General features: G+C 39.9%; 2 protein-coding genes across 6 annotated transcripts; both read left to right on the top strand.

The window, feature by feature from the left end:
* Positions 1–494: 494 nt before the first annotated feature.
* Positions 495–17,142, top strand: CREBRF (CREB3 regulatory factor). Of its 4 annotated transcripts, none has more exons than XM_062607721.1 (9): positions 495–672; positions 1,656–1,781; positions 2,631–3,714; positions 4,243–4,341; positions 7,746–7,940; positions 9,661–9,850; positions 10,288–10,361; positions 10,776–10,898; positions 11,130–17,142. In XM_062607721.1, the coding sequence occupies exons 1-9, from the start codon at positions 664–666 to the stop codon at positions 11,222–11,224; spliced, it is 1,995 nt and encodes a 664-aa protein (XP_062463705.1). In that variant the 5' UTR covers positions 495–663; the 3' UTR covers positions 11,225–17,142. The 4 variants fall into 4 exon arrangements, with proteins under 4 accessions (XP_062463705.1, XP_062463704.1, XP_062463706.1 ...); XM_062607720.1 differs by having other exon boundaries at positions 4,240–4,341; XM_062607722.1 differs by lacking the exon at positions 4,243–4,341.
* A 728-nt stretch (positions 17,143–17,870) lies between these two features.
* BNIP1 (BCL2 interacting protein 1) lies at positions 17,871–22,613 on the top strand. 2 transcript variants are annotated; one of them, XM_062607673.1, is made up of 6 exons: positions 17,871–18,030; positions 18,171–18,263; positions 18,455–18,546; positions 19,001–19,102; positions 19,797–19,915; positions 21,964–22,613. In XM_062607673.1, exons 1-6 carry the CDS (start codon positions 17,947–17,949, stop codon positions 22,158–22,160), a joined length of 687 nt encoding a protein of 228 aa, XP_062463657.1. In that variant the 5' UTR covers positions 17,871–17,946; the 3' UTR covers positions 22,161–22,613. The 2 variants fall into 2 exon arrangements, with proteins under 2 accessions (XP_062463657.1, XP_062463658.1); XM_062607674.1 differs by lacking the exon at positions 18,171–18,263 and having other exon boundaries at positions 17,909–18,030.
* Positions 22,614–22,842: the final 229 nt, after the last annotated feature.

Genomic DNA, 22,842 nt, shown 5'->3' with positions numbered 1-22,842 from the left:
TCTGATGCTGGAAGGATTCATCTCTTAAGAGGAGGAGATATCGCCGAAACAGTATTAGTGCCTGCTCTGAAATTATTCTGAAATTGCGAGACGTTTGCCTGAGACATTTTTAGCATTTATTGGCTCTGTTCTATTAGTCATAAAGATTGTTTCTCTCCTGAACACCCAGCAGTGTGCTAGTCATTATTTCCAATTAGGCAGGCTTTTCTTTTCATGTGTCTATAGAGCTCCTGGTCTCCGCATGGAGGAAAAAAGGCAACAAAATGTAACTCAGCCAAAAAGGGTTTTGCAGGAGCTCTGTTCTGTAGCATCTGTGGCTTTTCATTCGATGAAAGGTGGCAAGAGAAGAAAATTGCTACACATTCCAGCATGAGGAATAACCACTTTTCAGGGGAAATTTTTGTCTTTACTTCACTTTGGCTGGTTTTAAGCAGTGCCTTTTTGGTGAAGGCTTACTTACCTCCTTGGGGGTTTGCTGTGTTTATTCTACACAGAAGTCTACAAATAAAAGAGCTCCATCAGGGTGAACTGAAGTTACCCTAAGGAAAAATTTCATTACATGGATTGTGTAAACTCACTGAGACTGAAGTAAAGCTGGAAAGGAATCTACAAGTGAATAAACCAAGAAGTTTGGAATTGGATTTGGGGAATCTGGGCTTGGAAATGCCTCAGGTAAGTCGGTTATGGTTTTACTTGCTTCTGGACATAATTTTGCTTCCTTATTTACAGGGAAAAAAGGGGGGGGGGGAAGAAAGTTTAAGAGCAAATTTGTCTGGCATTAGAAGGCAGAATTTAGAAGAGATTAAATGGTGTATACTTTTTAGGATCCCATTAGTGTCTATGCTTGGAAGCTGTGCTCTTCGTGCTGTGTTTGTTCACACAGCAAGACTGAGCAAAGTTGTTGCCTTGATGAGGGTGGATGCCTGGAGAGCAGCCTTTTATTACTGCAGTGATTCACACATCAGCACACCAAATGACTTTCTGCAGAACAGTGTTTCTCTCTTCCCAACCCTCGGGGCGAGTGTGTCTAGAAGAGAAAGAGGTCTGGAATTCAATGTAGCAGAAAGCCTTGCTGCCCATTCCCTGCATGCCCAGTCATCCTGTATAATGTTTGTTTGCAAAGTTCCACTTTGCTCTCAAGAGGTACAACACTCTTGATGGAGTTGAAATAAATCTTACTTTTTTTACAACCTCAGGTGGAAATGTTATGAGTTCCAATGGTTTTACAGTCAATGCTGTTTTAGTACAAAATAGCTTGTACTAGGGTCAAGGCCCTGCAAGCGTGTAGTGCCTATTGATACTCGCACATCTTGCCAGTACTCTCCCCTTCTACGAATGCTAACAGATCCCTAAACTTGGCAAATGCATGAGAATTTCAAACCCACAAAAAAGAATGAATGAACAATGGTCTTGCAGCTATATGATGAATACAAATGTGTCCTTTGATTAAAGAGCCGCGTGTTGTTAGCTGCTCTTAAAGCATTCTCTTGCTCTGAGAAATGACATGCTTATCTGGAAGGTAAAAATCTTCCAGTTGCAAGTATAGCACAAGGTCAGAGTCTTGGATGAAATGGCAATGCTGTCTGTGTTTTGTTGAAGAAAATATTATGGCTTTTTATATCATGCTTCAAATGTCAGTATCAATTCTGTTGTAGCCCAGTGTGAGTGGAATGGACCCTCCTTTTGGGGATGCCTTTCGGAGCCATGTGTTTTCAGAGCAGACTCTGATGAGCACAGATCTCTTGGCAAGCAGTTCAGATCCAGACTTCATGTATGAACTGGTAGGTCATCTTTCTGTGTGTCTATATAACTTCCTCTCCTTCATTAATACCTTGAGTTTGTGTAGTAATAAAGGGGTATTTGTTCAAGAACGCTAGAAGATTATTCATTATTGCTAGCTGCTGATGAGGGGAGAGCCTCACTGCTTGTTCAACTAATGTCATGCTTCCTCAATAAGTGCTTGTTAAAGCTGGCCGTCAGGAGAGGCTTGATAAGTCTCAAATAGAGCTGTGTTGACCTTAGTCATGGCGCTTGAGACTCTTCCTTACAGTATTTTCTGCAAGAGCAGTTATGTGCTACTTCACCCAAGCTGTGTGTGCAGGGGAAGGAGAATAAAAATTTACTCATGAGATACTTATACTAGCAACCTTTTTCTTTTCTTTCTTCCCTATATCAGTAGCTCATGCTTGTTAATTGACCATGTTAGAATGAGCTTTTCCAGGGATTGGTAAACTTCAGCATATTTTGTTAAGCACACAGCAGAGATTGACCTAGGTTAATAGAGACTAGAACAGCTTGCCTGTGATGCCTTTCATGGATATTTGTACTAGTCTAGTTCCTGATGGCCAGAGGAATTTGCAATAGCAGAAAAAGCAGCCAGCAGCAATTGGCTTGTATCTTTTGCAATCTCTTCAGAAGGATCTGCTGCTGAAGCATTGAAGCTAGACTTCACTCTGACCCTCAGAAGAATCTTTCAGTAGCTTTTTAAAAGTGAAGTTGAGGTATCTTCATATGTTAGCACTGCTTTACACTTCACTGGAATTCAACTCACCGTACTAGATTAAGTAGAGGACAGAGATGATTGATGCTTTTTTTTTGTAATAATGTTTAACTTGTCTTATTATGCACAGGACAGAGAAATGGACTATCAGCAAAGCTCCAGAGACAACTTACTTTCAATGGAGGACTGCAAAGACCTTGAGAACTTGGAGTCTTTTACAGACATCCTGGACAAAGAAGCTGCTCTCACCTCAAAATGGGAGCAGTGGGACACCTACTGTGAAGACTTAACGAAGTACACTAAATTAACCAGCTGTGACATCTGGGGAACAAAAGAGGTGGATTACCTGGGCCTTGATGACTTTTCAAGCCCATACCAAGATGAAGAGGTGATAAGCAAAACACCAACACTGGCTCAGCTTAACAGTGAGGACTCCCAGCCTGTTTCTGATTCACTCTATTACCCTGATTTGCTCTTTAGTGTAAAACAAAACCCTTTAAATCCTTTGTTACCTGGGAAAAAAATTGCAACCAGGGCAGCAGCCCCAGTCTGTTCCTCCAAGAATGTTCAGGCTGAGGCACCTTTGTCAGACTGTGTTCAGAAGGCAAGCAAACCTGCAACTCAGCCTGCTTCCAGTACACAAATCATGGTGAAGACCAATGTGTACAATAATGAAAAGGTTAACATTCATGTTGAATGTAAAGACTATGTCAAAAAGGCAAAAGTAAAGATCAATCCTTTACCACAGAGCAGACCAGTGCTGAGCCAGACACATACTGATGCAGCAAAGGAAAACACCTGCTATTGTGGTGCTGTAGCAAAGAGACAAGAAAGAAAAGGAATGGAGTCCCCGCACAGTCACAGTACAACTCCTATTTTGCCTTTTAAAGAGACTCAAGAACTGCTCCTCAGCCCACCCCAGGAAACCCCAGGGCTCATTGCTGGGGAGAGCAGTCTTTCTGCCAGCACATCGGTATCAGATTCTTCACAGAAGAAAGAAGAGCACAACTATTCTCTTTTTGTAACAGACAGTTTGGGTGAACAGTCAGCCAAAGGAGACCCTGAGGAAGATGAGGATGATGAGGACGATATTGAAGATGAGGACCATGATGAAGGATTCGGCAGTGAGCATGAGCTCTCTGAAAATGATGATGAGGAAGAAGATTATGAGGATGATAAAGATGATGACATCAGCGATACTTTCTCAGAACCAGGTACCAGCAGTGTCAGGTTTTGTTAACACAGAGGTTAATGGATTTGTCTGCCAAGTGGGAAAGAATGCTTTTGAATGCTGTATTGTTACAGATGAGCAACACTGACCTTAAATTAGGAACTTCCATCCCAGATTTTCTAAGTGTTTGCAAAATACAGTTAACAAAAACTAGACAAGGTCTCTATATTGCCCTGTTTCAAGAAAAACTCTGTAAGCTGTGGTCATGCACAAAAATAATAGCAGAGAATACAGGAAACCTGGGTTGTAGCCTAAGGTTGTAGGGCAACTCCCTGTAGTTTTTATCTTCTTTTTTTTTTTGTGGCTTAATGATGGGATGTGTGGAGCTTTCTAGTGCTTGTTGCTTTGAATTTATCTAGACTTGTGCCTGTTGATAGCTGGTATGAAACCATAGCCTGAGTGAAATAATTTCATCATTACTTAAGTCCTACTCTAGGTATAGTTTTCCGCAGAATCCAAAGAATACCTACTACTGAAACTAACTGAACCATTTCTTGGTGGTTTTCAGCAGTAACACTTAGTGGGTCTTCAAAGGATACTGAAATCCTCTCTTCTGCATGTAGAAATGGAGCCTTAACAGCAGAAATAAGAACTAACCTTCACCTAGAAGGTAACAAAGCGGTAATGTTGTGTGAAAAGAAAATATAAAGGGAAAGGGACAGGACTGTAACCAAGTATTAGTTTCATTGTAGAAAGTGTTATAAATGCTTTGTTTTGGAGCATAAGAATTAAGGTATTCAGACATTTGGCAATATGTAACTTCAGGGGGGAAAGCAGCTGAAATTTTGCCTTTTTAAGAACAGCAGCTTCCCTAAAGCTTGTCACTGTTTGTCATAATGAACTCTCAGATTAAATTATTTTCTAAGTAGCTTTCCTGAGTTGGCATTAAACTTATTAAGCATTATACCCTTTGTGTTATTTTTACATGTACATTACACATTTTTGTTAGCATTTTAAAACCCCTTCCTCCCTTCTTCTGAGTTCAACTCCCTCTACTTTTTGGGGCTTTGAATAGCTATTAGAGCTCTGTAATGATTGCTGTGCTGCAGAGTGCTTTGCAGCCCACGGAGGCACGTTGCACAGGAAGCCTGGTAACCTTGAGAAAGAGATGTCGTATTAAAAGGCTGGATTTCAGTTGGTGGAATTACATTAACTGTTTGTCACTTGTTCAGATTTTACTGCCAAGCTCTCTTTCTAAATACATCTACATCATGCAGTAACAGAGGAACTTGGCTTATACCAGCTTGCTAGGACTTGAAATGAAGCTATTCACCTGGAGTAAGGTGATACTAAAAGTTTCACCATATGTTTTGATTCTATTAGAAGGTAATGTCTTCAGCTGTTTTGATTATGTCACTCTTGTACTTTGTGTTGTTTTTTTACCTTTAGAGTAAAGGTAAACACCATGGATACAGTTTCTAAAAATAGGCATGGCACAGGAAGATTTAACCTTCCATAGTGCTGAAACCAAAATCAGTTGATAAATTTAGACTTAATTCACTGAAAGGACAAAAACTCTTAGTTACTGCTGCCTCTCTGATGTATTTTATGCACAGTTGGCTTTTGTTTATTCTTCTTTGAATATGTTTTTGGAGTCCATGAAGTGCATTCTTAAAGTATTAGTGTTGTCTGAGGAGACAGTGAACTTCAGGACTTGGAGAAATAGCCACACCATGACTGGCTGTCAAGCAAGTTTGGGGAATAGACTTTTTTATTATCATGATGATACCAATTTAGCAATTTTGGTCATCTGCAAAGGTAATTTTTATGTGAATTATCAGCCCAGGGCTTTTCTAATAGTTAAACTTTTCTTTCCATTACTGGTATATTTTACCTACCTCATTTAATAGAAATATTTATAAATGACTGCTTCTCCCCTCAAGAAGTCAAAAGATTGCAGAAATGGGAGATGCAGCAACTGATTCAGTTTTCAGTAGCACTGGAGAAGAAATAGCCAAAAGGGAAAAGTGTGTGTAGAGACACGGGGATTGTTTAAAGAAGCTGCGTTGCATCTGTTTTGAGCACCTGGACCATCAGCTGGAGGAAAAAGACTCATAAGTAGTTTGACACAAGTCAGTGTGACTAAGTGCTAAAGAGAAAGGTTTTTCTGGTTTAGTTTTGGTGGGGCTATTTTTGCTTTTAATGTGGTAAGATGCAGAAGTTGTGTCTGTTCTGTTCTCTGTTTTACTTAATTTAACCCTTGTGAATTTAAACCTAAAACCATAGTAAGGGATGTGAACAAAGACTTTTAGGAGGGAATAATGAAGGGCTTGAAAGGTACATACAAGAACTAGATTATTCTATGTAACTTTAAAATTATAGCAGGTCAATGTTAGAGTTGCAAGGCAGGACGCATTAAGTCAACGTAATTTAACTTGCTAACTTAATTATAGTTTAAATAAGCAAACAGGAAGTCTTGGTTTTAACCTTGTACATTTGTACACATCAGCTTTTCAAGAGATTTGTTTTCATCAGTTGGCTTAATTCTGTGTTATGAAGATGGGCTAAATTTATACACATCTATATAAATAAGTTACATAGCTTGACATGTTTTTTCAAGTGGAAAGTAACTGGGGGTTTTAAGAGTATTTTGATACTTATGTCAAACAGCATTTGAGTAAAATGGAAATACAGTAGAAATATTTATGGTATTTGAAACTATATTGAATGTAAATTGTCATAATCATTTTGGCTGTACAAGAAAAATGTTTCATAAACCATGCTTCATTGTTTGATTTGCTTTTAAAATGCTGCCTTTTTACTAAACTAGAGAATCAAAGTGAGGGAGTTGATGAAATTATTAGAAACAGAACTTCAGAGCTGGTTTCATCCTTCTGGGCACCTAACTTTTAATCATACTTTTGGTTATGAGGCGAGAGTCGGACCAAAGCAAGAAAGTTTGTTTTTTCTCTTTCAACTGTTTTTTCAAGTGCAAACATACTAATTGAACGGCCTGTTTTAAAAAGAAGAAAGTCTTCTTTGTCCTACTGTTAAAGGACGAAGGCAGGGGTCAAGGCTTGTTACACTTACAGTCCCTTCAGTGGTTGGCTTTAACCTTGTTTTTAAGCTTCATCGGTGTATGTGATTTTTTTTAACGTAAACTATTATATAGGATTTTAGCGCACAAGGTGATGCAATGATTTGAGGTTTCTTAACCTTAATATACATTGCCTTTATTTTCTGAAACTCACATTGGATTTTAAAAGCTGTGGTTTGTGTTTACATAATTATGGTATAATATTTATGCAGTGTGGATAGTGGCATTGCAGTGTCCATGCGTTTCATGACCAGTGCATCATATCAGATGCATCATAATGTACCTCTAAAGTTTCTTGTAGCTTTACTGTGGATCATTTCATCCCACTTAAAGAGGTGAGGAAGAGATTGAACAGCTTGTGTCCAGATACCTTCAATTTAGATGGTCTTTTCTTAAAGGCTTTAGGTCATTGTCCTGATAACACAGCCCCCTTTCTCTAGTCTGACAGAGAGGGGTGATCTGATTTATTTCCCAAAAGTATTCAGACTCAAGGAAGAGCAGGAGTTGGACTCAATAAGCCTAATGGGTCCCTTCCAACTCAGAATATTCTATGATTGAATAATTTTGCTTTCTTTATTAGTCGTTTGCTAATTCATCTTTATTATCTGCTTCTCTTCCATACTTTTTGATTAGAGGTTAATTAAAATGGAAGAACACTCTCCAACAGCTGTTGTCTGTACTCTGCAGTGGTGGGATTGTGGGGGAGAACAGCAATAGAGCTTAAAGGGTCAGAGAACATAAAGGGGCTTTCAATGCATAAATAATTTGTCTCTTTTCAACTAATGAAGCAACATCACTGGCTCAGTGTCTGTCTCTGGATTTAAGGCAAATACCCGATGATGAAAACCAAGTCTGTTAGATAATGTAAAACAGGCCTTGTATGTGGTTTTGCTTTTAACTTGAATACTCAGTCCACAGTTAAAGGGCTAGAAACAGTTTTGTCAACTTTATATAAACAATGCAATGCATCCTTTTAGGGTATGAAAATGATTCTGTGGAGGATTTAAAAGAAATGACTGCAATATCCTCCCGGAAAAGAGGCAAGCGAAGATATTTCTGGGAGTACAGTGAGCAACTGACACCATTGCAGCAAGAAAGAATGCTGAGGCCATCCGAGTGGAATCGAGATACATTACCAAGTAACATGTATCAGAAGAATGGTCTCCATGATGGTAAGAATAGAGTCCTAGTTACAAGTGAACGTCTTTCGTTCTGACACCTTCAGTAGCCCAACTCCCATACTTGCAATTGCTGAGAAGTTGTATTTTGGCCATGAAAATAAATCATTAAAACACTGGAAGTCTGTTGCTCGACTAGCAGAGCTCTGCAAAGTGTCCAAGGAAGGTACAGTGAACACACAGTAGTAACTTTCAGTGTGGTTTCTTCACAGGAAGGTCAATGAATTGAAAATTGTAACTTCCAAGGGCTTTCAGTGGAAACCCCAAAAGTTGGAAATTTTCTCAGTACAATACTGTAAACATATTGGAAGGGTTGCTTGACTGGGATTTGTTCCTCATAGCTGTTAGTTTAAGTCTTGCTTGAGTTAGAAGTAAGCTGGAAGTGATCTGAAATGCAAAATTCATGTTAACCGCAGTATGACCCAAAGGACAAGCAATAAGGCATGACTGTCTCTTTTTGCTCCTCCCTACTTGTTTCTCCTACCTATGTGAATGCAGCACAGTGAAGCAGTTACTCTTCTGTGAATAAACTATTTCTTTAAAATACCCCCTTAGAAACTTGAACCAATTGGTCTAATAACTGTGTTTTATTCCCGTAACTTTTTGATTAGCAATTTGCTAACCACAGACATGACTAATATCACCCAGAACAAACCACTCTTAGGAGTAATGTTTGCTTTTTTGTCACAGGACCTCTTTGGTAGGCTGCTCCATTTGATTTTGGCTTTGAAGGAGAAAATGAAAGCAGCTTTCCTGGTTGTAATGTTAACATTCCCTTACAGTTGTAAATTGCTGTCTTTAACGTGGCAGTTTACCTTCTGTTCAACCAAAGGATTTTTTTGTTGCTGTTACTTGTAGATCTATTCAGGGAATAAAACTTGGGATTTTTTTAAAGTCTCCATAGTTTTTATATTCTTAATTTATCTTGTAGTGAAATATCAGTACCTAAAGTCATATTACTACTCCTTCTTCTGAAGGCTTATATCTATACAAATAGCCAGACGTGCCTTGAGGACTCAGTCCCACCAGATACTTGGAGGAGCAAGTGACCTTTAAGTCAGGTGCATATGGAAGAGATTTTTAGGATCAGTCGCTAGAAAAAGACACACAGGAGTGGCAGAGAATCTTAAGAAATAAAGATTTGGTCTTGAATACTTGTATTTCCGTAGGAAAACCAGGCCTTAAATAGATTCAGATACACACAGAAGGGGTTAACTAACCTTTGTGTGGATCATTTAAGCTCAGTATCACTGAAGATCATTTCAATACCAGGCCTCAACACTATTTCTTAGTACAGAACTTTAGCAATAAGATTATTGAGGCATTTCATAACTTGAGTCTGCAAGAGGATATATTGGCTGAACATGTAAGTTAGCAAGTTACAGTTGGGGCAAAACAACTGCATTTGAACTTGTGACATATGTTCTTCAGCAGAGTTGTGTGTGAATCCTGTCTGTGACATCCAGTAGCTTGGCCAGCAGTATTTTCTCTTATCTGATCTGGATACAATATGAATTGTACAAAGCAGTTTGTCTGGAAATGTTCTTTCCATTGTGAAAGGCCATAGGGATTACATGATTCCAGTGCATTCTCTTGCAATGAACAAAGGAACTTCAGCTGCACCCAAAAAACTACATATTTAAGAATGTTTTTCCACAGGTTTGTGTATGTATTGTATCACTTCCCAACTCAATTTCCTGCATATTTAAAACAGGAAAATATGCAGCAAAGAAGTCACGGAGGACTGATGTAGAAGATCTGACTCCCAACCCCAGAAAACTTCTACAGATTGGTAATGAACTGAGGAAACTGAATAAGGTGATCAGTGACCTGACGCCAGTCAGTGAACTTCCCTTAACTGCCAGACCAAGGTCAAGAAAAGAAAAGAACAAGCTGGCTTCCAGGTATGTATTAGATAATGCTACACGGATGAGTAAATCTTGATTACTGCAACTGTACAATTAAGATCTAACTAATTTTTGGCTCAAGAGATCCTGCTTCATCATGGCAGTTCCTGCAATGGGATAATTACCAAGTTACCAAAAAGCAGGGAGACTGGCACTTTGGAGATGTAATTTGCCTGTTTCCTAAATAGTGTGTTTCCACTGGAAGCTGGCTTGCTTAGCTGCAGGGCAAATGATTGATACAGTAATAAAATCCACTAGTGTGAAGTGTAAGCAAATACAGGTAGCAGAGTGCTTTCAGTGAAGCTGAGTAGATAGATGATTTTGTACGTCACAGCTCTAGGAGTGCTGGTTGATAAGTTCGTATGGCAAACAGATGCTCTTAGTATTCTGGAATTTTTGTTAGTGTTCTAATTCTTCCCCTCTTCTTACTATAGGGCTTGTAGACTAAAAAAGAAAGCCCAGTATGAAGCCAATAAAGTAAAACTCTGGGGTCTCAACACGGAATATGGTAAATACAACTCTTCACATCTTAATTTTTCTTTTGTTCAGACAAGTCTGTGTTTTGCCATCATGTAACTTCGGTCATACCTGGCATCTTACAGAGGAAACAGGGTTGGTACAAACCAAACAGTTTTGTTGGTACAAAACCACTCACTCCATGAAGTATATGTAGATTGGGTTACCTGCAGTGTTGAGCTACTTTACAGATGTAAATTATGTAAATGTATATGTGTAATGTCATAGAGTCATATAAATCTTTGTGAAAATATGTTTACAGATGTAAATTATTGCATCTTAGTTTTACAGTAAGTGTGATGTGACACCTTTGGCACTTTCAGATAGTAGTGTGTGGACAACTGTGGATCTCTTTTGCTCCAGGAGGGATGTGCTGTAAATCTAATCCAGGTTTTCTTCTTTGCAGATAATTTACTGTTTGTGATCAACTCCATTAAACAAGAAATAGTTAACCGGATGCAGGTACCTAAAGATGATAGAGGAGTCAACATGGAACAAAAATTGAACATACTTATTAAAGACACTCTTGGTAAGATGTAAACTTAATGTATTTGCATGTATGTGAAGAGACAAATAGTCTATGATACTTTAGATTGCTATTTCTGGAATAGAGAAGAAAAAGCAGCTTCCTGATTTCAGTTATTTGTGCCTTTTGTTGGTTACTAACCAAAGCATTCATTGGCTTTGTATCACATATAGGAATGCATGAGTACATGCCATGAGTAGCACCCTTACAGCACATTTTCTTACCCTTTCTTAGGACTGCCTGTAGCTGGACAGACATCAGAATTTGTGAATCAAGTTTTAGAGAAGACTGCAGAAGGAGACCCCACCGGTGGCCTTGTAGGGCTATGAATACTGATGTCAAAAGTTTAAAGACACGACTTCAGCTGTTCTCATCGGTCAGATTCTACCTGTGTTGTCAATTACTTCATTGTAAATTGCATTCTGGTCTGCATGTCAGTTTAGCATTACGTACGCACTTACAATTAGGTTCCATTGGTTTTCAATAACAAAGTAGTAAACCAAATCAAAGCATGATATAAAATGCTTAATAGCATTTTTGGACCATAAACCAGGTAGTTTCAAAGCTGCTTTAAACTTAAATACAGAGATGAGGATTCTTTTGAAAATTAAGTTCTTTAGGACCAGAATATATCACTTTTGATTTAGAAGCAAAAACATGGGGTTGCTAGTAAAAAATGTTAGCATATGCCAGATATTCTGACAGGTTTATGCTCCAAGTAAAATGAGAGGAAGCGTTTTTCTGGTAAAGCTGTCAATTTAGGGAGGTTTTTGTTCCTTTTTTTTGGTTTTGGTGTTTTTTTTTTTAATAAGTGGATTTTCATTTGTTCTTCTTACAAACCAGTAAGCTTTCTTTGCAACCATTAACTTGTACATAGCACACATAGCAATAGAGCTAGTGTGCCATAGAAGACTTTAATTTTCTGAGCTTAATAGAGTATTTAAATGTCTGTGCAAGCAAGAGAAAAAAAGTATATTCTTTGTGCCTTGTATTTTGGGGGGAGAGCTATCAGTATAAGCTGGTAAAGTTTTGTATGAAGAAAACCCTGAGGGGAAAAACCAAGATGTATAGATGGTAAGATTATAGGTTTTAATGTATTTGTTCCAGCTCTTACAATTTTTTGAATGTATATAGGAATATGTTGAAAATGTAGATATATGCCACAGAGTCTATGTATTGTATAAAAGATGGCTCTAGAAAACTCAATTTCGGTACTTTGGCCGGAAGAAAACAAATACTTGCACATTAATGCGATTGTTTATTTTTGTACCAAAGACAAATGCAACTGATATGGCGAACTGCCAGTCTAAGTAAAGTTTTGCACAGCTTATATGATACTGTACTGAATGTAAAAACACATGAAAAAAAAGAAAAAAATTTAAAGGTCAGGGTTAGGGATCTTACTGAACTGTGAATTTTTTTGTTTGGGTCCAATTATCTACAGAAGGAGCATTCATACATAACGATCTTATTTTGCTGTTCTTGTAGTTCGCTTCCATGGTAGATAAGTTGGTGGCCATCTCGGAGTCTTTAAATCTTTTTTCTCTGCACTTACTGTAGGAGATTTTAATATATTTGGATTTTAGTAAGCTATTGGTAAAATAGTTTTCAACTTTGAGAATTTAAAAAGAAAAAGATTATTTAGCTTGTTGTAGTATACTTCCACCAAACAACCAAAATAAAATTATTTTTATTGTAACATGTATATATGTAAAGAGAAAAAAAGAGCTACAGATATCTAATTCCTTAGTTGCCACTTTTCCAGTTGATGTATTATTATGCATGTGATGTTTCCAAGGATCAACACAGGCTTCAAACAAAACAAAACAAAAAGAAATTTATAGACTTTTATATTTTTGTACAGGTATTTCGAAACTAGCTTCTTCAAACTTCTATGTGACTTATTCTTGTTGATTCAGTAGTTTCTATGATTGAAGAATATTAACACACAGTTCTTATTTGCTCTTCTGCTAATAAGACTTGGCTTTGTAGTCAGTGTTAACGTACAGATTAAAAGCTTTAGCCTTTGATGAGAAAGTCCTTTATCTCAAGGCAAGATCATTCTCTGGTTTCATGGACCCCCTTCCTTTTCCTCCCTGTTCTTTCTCTCCCTATTTAAAGATGACAAAACACTGTTTACTGAAAATAGAAATACCAAATATTTTCAAATGTAGCTGCTGAAAAGAAAAATGCAAAGTCCATGAAGGCTTTTTCCCCGCTCCCTTTGGGGAATTTCTCCACTTCATTTCTAGTTTGTCTGAGTTTGTATTGTACTGTGATTCCTTTTTGTTTATAAGTAGATTATTTTTATATCCAAGCTTGTACTATAAAAACAAAGTCTGGATCGGTAATAGTGCAGTAAGAGTGGCCGATGAAGGTGGCACTCCTGCCACATACTTGTGAGTGTGCACACAGCTTACTTTATGTCTAAATATTTTGGAAGACTCAAAAGGGAGGAGGAGGCCAAAATACCACTACTGAGCTGTAGAGAAAGTTTTTCCTACAAGAGACTAAACAAATACCCAGGGCAATTTAGGCAAAACTTTGTAAATCCACTTAAGACTTGCAAAATCTGAGTGGAATGTGGGTGGTTTTGTTTCAGGTGTTTTTGTTGTTGTTGTTGTTGTCGTCGTTGTTGTCAAGGTGAGGTGAGAGTTGGCTGCTGCTTTACACAGTGGGTCAGATGTATTCCTATTGTAATTATTGCTGATGTTGCAGTTATTCTGGAGATACATACGGCCCATAAAACCCCGACAAAGAATGTCTCTTGTGAAGTTAAGGCCATGTCTGTACCAAGATTTGAATACTGTTGTTCCTTTCTGATGAATGGTGTTGCCGCACTGCTCAGATATGAGAGTTCCTTACACTATATCCAAACAGTGTAGGCAAGGCAGTATTTCTAAATGTTGAGAGCAGTTTTGCAATCAGGTGAAAACTTCTGTGACAAATTAAACTGACAAGGTATTAAAAAAGCCCCTTTTTTACTGCTCAGAAGTACTGGGCAAATACAACTTTATAGCTTTTTATTTTTGTCTGAAAACCAGAATATGATTTTGGTCTAGCATTTCAAAGTAGTCTTTGAATCTTTAGTGAGTTCCATACCTTTGCATTTCGTGTTTTCTATGTATTATTTTAAGTTAAAAGCTTTTAAATAGTTGAGCTTTTTAATGTTGACACTTTATTTTGTAACTATTTATATGTATGTATATCTTAGAAAAGCACTTTGTTTAAAAAAAAATACAAAAAAGAAAAAAAGGAGAAAAAAGCAAAAAAAAAGAAAACTGCGTTTTATATGATTCCTGCCACTTGCTGCTAACTCTGGGCTGGTCAGAATGCTGCAGCGATACTTGATATAAATAAAACCTGGCAGTAAAATGTAGAGTAAAGATAAGACCTTTTGCTGGTTTAACTTTATCATAAAGGTGACATAGGCAAGCTGTGCAGCTTTACATTTTAACCAGGGGACTCTGTGGCATTTAAACCGTCTAGAAATGGTTGTACTTTAATGCCAGTAACAATCTGCTTCCTCTAGTGTCATTAAAATATATACATTTAGTGTATACTTATCACAAACAAAAATCTTATAAGGGTATAAAAACCAACAAATGTACATGTTCTGTTTTTTGGCAATTGTGGCATGCATTTTTGGATGATCTTTAGAGAAGACCATTTTCTAAAGATTTTCAGTGTTCATACATGGTATGTGGATCTTAATGAAGTCCTGGATTTTTTGTTTGTTTTTGAGTGTAGGCATTGTGAGTATTCACTTTTAATCCTATATCCAAAAGCAATTATATATTTTTGATTTAATATAAACAAAAGCTCTTCCTTTTTCTGATACACTGGATTCTCTAGAATTTGTTTCCATATTAAAAGCATGCTGTCATAACTGCTCTTGTTGAGATCTCGTCAGTCTGAACTTAGGTGCCACACTTTGAATTGATGGACTGCTTGTTCTACTGTACCATGTATGATTCTTGTCCTTTCCTACTTCCTTCATAACAGATGATGATGTGGCTTTATATTGTGCCTTACTTGTACACCTAGAACTAAATGTTTTTCATTCCCTCTGAACTCCTCAAACCTAACCCTTCTGAAATTGAATCAGAACTCATAAAAGCATCCTGAAGAAAGTCTGGATAGATCTGATTTCAGTTTCTCTCAGTAGTAGTCCTTTTCTATTTCTATGGGAGACCAGTTTTTGAACGGCCTTGCAAAATGTGGGGGTGCTCGTGAAGGGTGTTTTTTTAGCCCGAAGCCGTTTTTGCTAACGCTTCCTTTTATGGTTTATTGAACACATACACTGATACCTGGTGAGTACTTCTTTTTGGATGAGAGAGACTTACTACTAAAGCTATGTTTACGTGTGGATGGGCTGGATTTTCTTACCATACCAGTTGAAATCATTGTGATTTGATGAAGTTACATTGCTGTAAAGCTGATGTGAGAGTTGGGCTCCGCTGTGTTGAGTTCCTAATCTTTATAGATAGATGTTTTTCCATACTGAAAGGGCCAGGAAAAAGTGTTTTTTAAAAGAAACAAACAAAAAACTTAAAATGGGTAAAGGGTATTTTGACTCATCTAGAAGCAACCAGATACTTCTGAAATACAGTGGTGTCAGTTTTGATTTTATTTTAGAAAGTCCCCTCCCCCAATATTTATCTGATATTTGCCTTCATTAATAAGACATGTAGCTTATTCACAAAATAGACTGGATGTGCTTTTCTTCTCAATAAATCATTTAAACATAGCTATTTTTTTAAAGCTCTAAAAGACTTTATCAGGAGAATTTCAAAGGGTTGTATACAAGTTGCCTTCAGCAGAAATAGTAGATGCAATTCTGTTCCTCAAACGTGCTTGCAAGTCTTCCTGAACTTCTGTTGAGGCATAACCCAATTATGTACCGTGAATGTTAGGATCTGGTTTTGGCCTTGAGACCTGAATTTCAAGGATGCATCTAATCATGATTTTCTTTTCGAGTCGGAGGCTTCAGTTGGAATCATCTAGTTAAGTGTGCTGCTAGATGTAGTCTTGGCTTATTGACACAGCCTTGCACATAGCTGAGGTTTATTTTGCTTACCCCAGGGATTGTGTGAAGTACATTTCAAACAGTTACTGCTTCAGTGACTGATTCTTTGTGTAACTGTATTAAGGGCATTAGTATGTTGAGAAAACACCACTCTTTAATATCTCCCAATATAAATTGGGATTCTTCAGTGTCATTAATGAAAGATGGCACTTTTAGGTTGTATCTTCTTTGCAGCATACAAAAATGTCTCTAACCTTCTACAATTTACATTTTACAATATGCCATGTTTTTTCCCCTAATGCTTCTAGCATGATAAGAAGGTGTGTGTGCGCACTGAATTATAATCCTCAGCCTCTTAGACATTCATGAACTTCCACAAGAGCAAATACTGACTATGCATTTATTGTCTTTCTAATGAGCTGTGGAGCTAAAAGTGGAGCCAGAGCTATTTTAAGCCACACTTTCTTCTTTTTCCCATTAAAAAAGAAAACCAAACCACCTCCAAGCTTTTTAGAGCACATCAGTCATGTTCAGACTTCTTAAGAATATTTTGCAGTTGGGTGTAAATCAAATTTGGGTGAGTTAACTAGCTGCTGTGAGGAAATCTGGATTGGATTTGTTACTGGCAAGAGCATGTTCTGCCCTACCAAAATCTTCTGATTAAGAAGCAAAACCTAGTAGCAACACTTAATTTTTACTAATCTTTCTTATAATGATGCATATTCATACATTCTGATTGGAATCACCGGTCCTTGCAGAACATCATGTCCAAGTAAAATTTGTTGCTCCGTATTTGTGGTTGGGTGAACTCTTAAGGCTGATGACACGTGCAGGTGTAGGTGGTTGACAGGTAAAAAGATAAAAGCATTTGAAAACAAAACATGGCATCCTATTCTGCCTGTGCTTGGGGTCATGATTGTAATGCTGTCCTTGCTATTCTATAATCAACTTCCAACTGGAGCTCAGAAACACTTACTGAAAGTCTTGTCTCTGTTAGCAAATAAATTTACCTTGTTAAAAGCATGATCTGTTAAAGAGTTGCAATGTTAAATGTTGGTTAATAGTTGTGCAGTTATTTTTTTTCAAAGAGGCACAATTAAACTCTTGACTTTGTTTACTCTGTCACCCCCCATCCCTAGCACTTCTATTCAGATACGGATTCATCAATGTATGCAACATCCTTTGTAATTTAAAATAAAAATTGTGGAGGAAATGCCATCTCGAATCATTGTGTGACGTGACAGCGGGCGGCGTGTGCGGCCCTGGGCCTCCTGGTATTGTCAGCTCTCCTTGGAGGGGAGCGGAGCAAGGCAGGGAACAAATGTGTTCCCCCTGGTCAGCGACTCTGCCATGAGCTGCCTGTCAAGGGCCAGCGTGGTGGGACCATCGGGAGAGCCCGGGCTGCAGCCCAGCAGCTCCTTTGGTTGGTCTCCATCTTCAACACCAGCTTGCGTTGTCCAAACCTGGTGTGTCCCAGAGCAGGGTCCGAGGGCAGGAGGGGAGCACAGCACCGGGGAGGGAGATGGGGAAAAGGCAAAGGGGCTGTCGCGTTGCGTTGTCTTCCCGCTCCTCCTCTCCGGGGCACAACCGGAACCTCCTGTTGTTCCCCCAACATGGACACCGGCCACCCCTGGTACTGAGGGTCAGAGACCTTCCCATCCACGCAGAAACCCGGGGCGGTCCGTTGGGTGCAGAACTGTGCAGCCACGCTGCGACCACTGCTTCTCCCAGTGCCATGGGCAGCGCTGCTTTGGGGCCTTCCTCTGGCTCATAAGGGCAAAGGGGCCCGCCTTAGCCCCCCTCTGCTAACGAATCGCCTTTCCACGCTTTCAACACAGCGCCTGAATTCAGGGTTTTCCTTCCCAATAACCACAGACAGAACCGGCACCACCGGCAGCGCCACGGTACCGCCGCCCGCGGGCGGCCCCCGGCCAAGCCCCGCCACGCCTGTGCGGAGCGGCGCCCGCAGGGGGCGCCCGCGGGCCGGGCGGCAGGGCCGCGGCCTCCCCCTCCGTTCCCAAGATGGCGGCGGGCGCTTGCGTGCCGGTGCGGGTGTGCCACCAGGAGATCGTCAGGTTCGATCTGGAGATCAAGGCGGCCGTGCAGGTACCGCCCCGCGGCGGGTCTCCGCTGCCAGGGCTGCGGGGCGGCCGCCGCCTTGTGCGGGAAGTCTCGGCCGAGCCGAGCCGAGCCGGGCGGGGTGATGCCCGCCGCAAGGCCGCGCTGACCGGGCCGTTGTCTTCCAGGACATCCGGGACTGCCCGGGGCCGCTCAGCGCCCTCACGGAGCTCAATGCCGCCGTGAAAGAGAAGTTCCGCCACCTCCGTGGCCGCATTCAGGTGAGGTGACCGGCCTGCACCGTGCGGCCTGCCGCGGGGCGGCTGGTGTGGGGTGGGAGTCCCGGCCGCGGCTTGTTAGTTTATTGCAGCGATCCGCTGTTAACGCGCTCCCTGGCCCGGGGTCGCGGTGTGCGGCTTGCCGGTGGCAGCAGTTGTTGATCGGGCTTCCGCGTTTCTGCTTTCCACCAAAGGAGCTGGAACAGATGGCGAAGGAGCAGGATAAGGAGTCAGAGAAACAAGCCTTGCTGCGGGAAGTGGAAAACCATAAGAAACAAATGCTCAGGTGGGTCGGGCAGCTGGTCCCCTGAAACCGGAGATAATCTGCCTTCTGTACAGCAGCGACTTTCGGATCCCTTTTGCGAATGCAGTTGCTGACATGATGCTGTTTTGCCCAAGACCAAGAAAGGATCAGGGATGGAAAGAGTAGGACTCCCTTTTCCTTTCCTTTCTCTTGTCCTGACTCCCTAACTGTGGTCTGTCCCTTTGAGCAGGTGAGAATGTAAGTAGGTGGCTTGAGAGTCTGTCATCTGCCAGCTGGCATAGTTGGCTTCCCTTGCTCCGTAAACAATACACTTAGGAGCAGAAATGACATGATGGGATATTGTTACTCTGTGGTATAACATAAAGTCCATGTGCATATCTGGGTGCTCAGTTACAGTGGTAATTGCTTTGTGAAAATTGTTTTCGCTTGCAAAGTGATACCATCATGTTATAACATTGTGCTCTTGTGATTTCAGCAATCAGGCAGCTTGGAGAAAGGCAAATCTAGCATGCAAAATTGCCATTGACAACTCTGAGAAAGATCAACTGCTGCAGGGAAGAGACTCCTTAAGGCAAAGGTATTGGACCATCCCACTGTACGATCTGAGGTTTAAACAGCGTGTGCTGTATTAACTGGTTTTAAATAGAAGTGACATAAACAGTTTTAAGTTACTTAATTGTATCTGGAACATAGCTTTTATTTATGAGTACATTTACCTTTGATGGAGATTTAAACTGTTAAGGATTGTGATAACTTCAGGTTTTCTTGGCATTGTCATGTCTAGGTGGAAGAGGGCATAAATTAACCTTCAGAGTTGTTCTGACTATCTTTTATGTTAATTCTAGTCAGGATTATAAACAAGTAATGGATCATTATACAAGCTGTTCTCACATGCAAAAGTGGACGTAATCATATATCATTTTTGTATTGAAAGCAACAAATGGGATACCCAGGATAATAAAGTTTGTATCAGTGTTTCCATACCAGCTCATGAAGGTGCACAGTCATGGAGGAATAAGTGGTGCAGTATGGGCTCCCATGAGATTCTGAGCCCCTAGCCACTGTTTTGGCTCGTGGCCTTAATATTTTGTAATTTGTTTTGATTATTTAGTGAAGATAATCTGAATTTATTACTCAGTAAAAAGTAGTTGTGTCTTTTGTACTCTGGCAGAGATGTGTGGTGCCAAGCTCTGTTCTAGACTCTGTGATAGCAGCGTTTTTCCTGCAGTACCTGGAGGCATAATTCCTGCTTTACTTTTTCACTTTCTCAGGAAGACTACAAAGGAAAGTCTGGCAGAGAGTGCAAGTAACATCACAGAGAGTCTGATGGGCATTAGCAGGATGATGTCACAGCAAGTCCAGCAGAGTGAGGAGACTGTGCAAACCCTCGGTATGGATGTTATTTGGGTGTTTGGGTATGGTTTGGATCATTGAAGCACCTTTCACCAGTCCTGTTAGGATGGGTAGGGGCAAACTGACATGGTGTGGAGTATAGTGGAAACCTGCTTTGCTGTAGGAGAATGTACTAAGATGATAATTAAAGGATCATCCAAAAGAGCTCCTCTAACAGTTGGACATAAATGCAACATAATAGTGTACAGTGTGTGGAGCTGTTGGGGATTTCTGTTTTGTGATTATGAAAAGGGGGCAGGATAAGGATCTTTTGTTTTAGTTTCACATTAAAGCAATTGTAAAAGCACTGTGAGCTCACACAGTGCTGAGAGCGTGTTTGGTGTTTCTCAGTGCTACTGTCGTGGCATGCATTTGGTAACAGCAGGGAAAATAAAAGCGTAGGTACAAGTCCATACACAGAGGAAACTGGTATGGCTGGAAGACTGTTTTCACCCAGTCTCCAGCTGGGATGACTAAGAGACGAGGAGATCAAGTGACTTGAACCCAAGGTCACTTGCTCTGTCAGCAGTGCATCAGGGACTGTGAAACCAAGATTTCACCCAGTTCTTTGGCTTAGACTCCCAAGACCATAAATCAAGTGACCTGTCAGAACTGGTGATTCATGAAGCACTTGGATGTTGGATCTGTGTTGCCTGGGCCTCTTACTAGCTCGCTTTTGGGCAGGAGAGGGAACAGTTTAAAGATGAGGATAAATAACACAACTTTTTCCCTCCTTGTTTTCTGTCCCTGTCTGAGGATGGCAGCTGGGCACTGGTTGTTCCTGCAAAAGTAGCATGTTTCTTCTCCCATTAAAAAGGCAGTTTGGCAGTCATTTTTTCATCCTGTTTCTGACTGAACAGCACTTGGAGTTCATCAAGGGAAAAACTGCCAAAGGTCATTTACAAACCCCAGCTGCAAATTCTGAATCAGTAGTTAGAATTTCCTTTTCTTATCAAGTCCTTTCCTAGCACACAGTGAATATACATGGCTGTGAAGTGGGGAAGCTCTGCTTTGTCATTAATGATGAGAAACAAGTTTTCTATTTTCACTTGGATCAGAATGCTTTTTTAAGATGTAATGGTTTAAAGAACCTTACGGATGTAGTTCTGCTGTGCTTGTTTTTGTGAACCAGGCAACATGCTTGGAGTTTGACTTTTCTTTCATCAATCAGTTCAGCACAGTGGTGTACCAGCATTTACAGTTGTACACATTCTGTATGTATGCAATGTGTGGGGTGCATTCCATAGTTGAAGAAAAAGGGAACTCCTGGGCTTTTGCTGTCATTTAATAATTTGAAAGGAGGAAAGCTGAAGAGTTTGGGGTATTTGTTTGTTTTCTCACAGGGAAAGAGAGGTTGAAAGGGGCCAATGTTCCATCTTGCTGTTTTGGCATATTCTCAAATTCTGCCTTTGGTTGAGACCAGTCATCACTTTTCCTCTAGTTAATTTCTTATAAGGGAAAAAAAAAAAGTATGTCAAAATAATTATTAAAAACTGTTTAAATTGAGCTGAGCAATTAAGGATCTTTGACTGCTGATGCTGCTTTCTCACTGTCAGCAAGCCCATCTGAATCACACTGATTTACTGCTCTGGCAAGGGGGAGCAGTTTGAGTTGTGCAGTTACTATACTCAAATACTGATCTATCCCATTGCTGCTTGAATGGATGCTGACAGTGATGGTGATTTCTCTATTGGTCTCTGGCACCAGTGAGCTCTCAGGTAGCACTGATTTTTTTCCCATTAAATATGTGAACTGGATTTTATTTGGAAAGCTAAAACTTGAAAAATTCAGGAACAGGACATAGAGCCTTTAAGCCATTCAGTACTCTGGTTTTGCTTTGCATTTTTCCTTAGCACATCAGGACTACTGAGGTGTGAAAGCTTCTGTAAGAGCAGAGTCTGCATTTGTCTTACCTATAAGTCAGTCTGACCCAGAAGGAGCTCACAGGCGCTTATCTATATTACCAAATACTGCATCTTTATATCCGTTGTCAGGTATTTTTGAAATACAACCAGCTGATATTTTCTTTTTTCTCCTCAATTTCAGCCAATTCTTCACGAACCATCCTGGAAGCAAATGAAGAGTTTAAGTCCATGTCTGGGACAATTCAGCTGGGGCGAAAGCTAATAACCAAGTACAATCGCAGGGAGCTGACAGACAAGCTGCTCATCTTCCTCGCCCTCGCCTTATTCCTGGCCACAGTGCTCTATATTTTGAAAAAAAGACTCTTTCCATTTTTGTAAAATTCCAAAGATAAACTTAATTGTTACAAAAGATCGCAAAGAGATAACAGTAGGGCTTTTGAATTTAAACCAAAAAGGGATATTGCAATAGCTGAAAGAGCGTTAGAGCAAGCGTGACTTTATACTGTCCTCATGGAGCATGTGACCTGTCTAAGAAGAGTTTAAATGAACACGAGTCAGGAAGAAGGAGGTAGATCAAGGTGTGGAAAGAAGAAACACCAATTTGCCTGTTAGTCTGAGGAACCAGATGAACACTTGAGGAACTAGGTACTCAAAGGTGCCAGTCTTAACTTTTAATCTCTCTTCATTTTGCCTTGAAATTAACTTTGGTCCTTGGCTTGGACTTGAAGCTCCTTTGACATCTGTGTGTAAGGTGCTGAGAGTAAGAGGAAAGATGGAAGAGAGAAACTTGCATACATTCCATTAATAAACTATTTATTGTATCCACGTGAACTGACTTCTGTTTAAAACCAAAGTCCAATGGAGTGAAAGAGCCTGAATAATTCCTAGTATAAAAATTCTGCTTAATACTTAACAGCAATGGTTGATTATGAATTATGTTTCCTGGGAGTGTGGCAAACGCAGTCTGGGTCTGTTCCTTTGGCCTTGGGAGGGCTCTGCACAAAGCAAAAACAGGAGCTGTACTTGTAACTATTAATTCATGCAACCTATTTGAGAATTA

This window comes from Pezoporus occidentalis, unplaced genomic scaffold (assembly GCF_034315485.1).
Source record: "Pezoporus occidentalis ecotype Australia unplaced genomic scaffold, CSIRO_AGI_Poc_V1 ctg124, whole genome shotgun sequence".
Lineage (NCBI taxonomy): Eukaryota > Metazoa > Chordata > Aves > Psittaciformes > Psittacidae > Pezoporus > Pezoporus occidentalis.
This window is presented reverse-complemented; position numbering and strand designations above follow the sequence as displayed.

Excerpts from the sequence above, each read along its gene's own strand:
- BNIP1 (XM_062607673.1), top strand. The coding sequence starts at position 17,947 with ATGGCGGCGGGCGCTTGCGTGCCGGTGCGGGTGTGCCACCAGGAGATC. Across the intron at positions 18,264-18,454 it reads ACCTCCGTGGCCGCATTCAG|GAGCTGGAACAGATGGCGAA; the intron begins GTGAGGTGACCG and ends TTTCCACCAAAG. Across the intron at positions 18,547-19,000 it reads CATAAGAAACAAATGCTCAG|CAATCAGGCAGCTTGGAGAA; the intron begins GTGGGTCGGGCA and ends TTGTGATTTCAG.
- CREBRF (XM_062607720.1), top strand. Across the intron at positions 4,342-7,745 it reads AACTAACCTTCACCTAGAAG|GGTATGAAAATGATTCTGTG; the intron begins GTAACAAAGCGG and ends GCATCCTTTTAG. Across the intron at positions 9,851-10,287 it reads AAGAACAAGCTGGCTTCCAG|GGCTTGTAGACTAAAAAAGA; the intron begins GTATGTATTAGA and ends TTCTTACTATAG.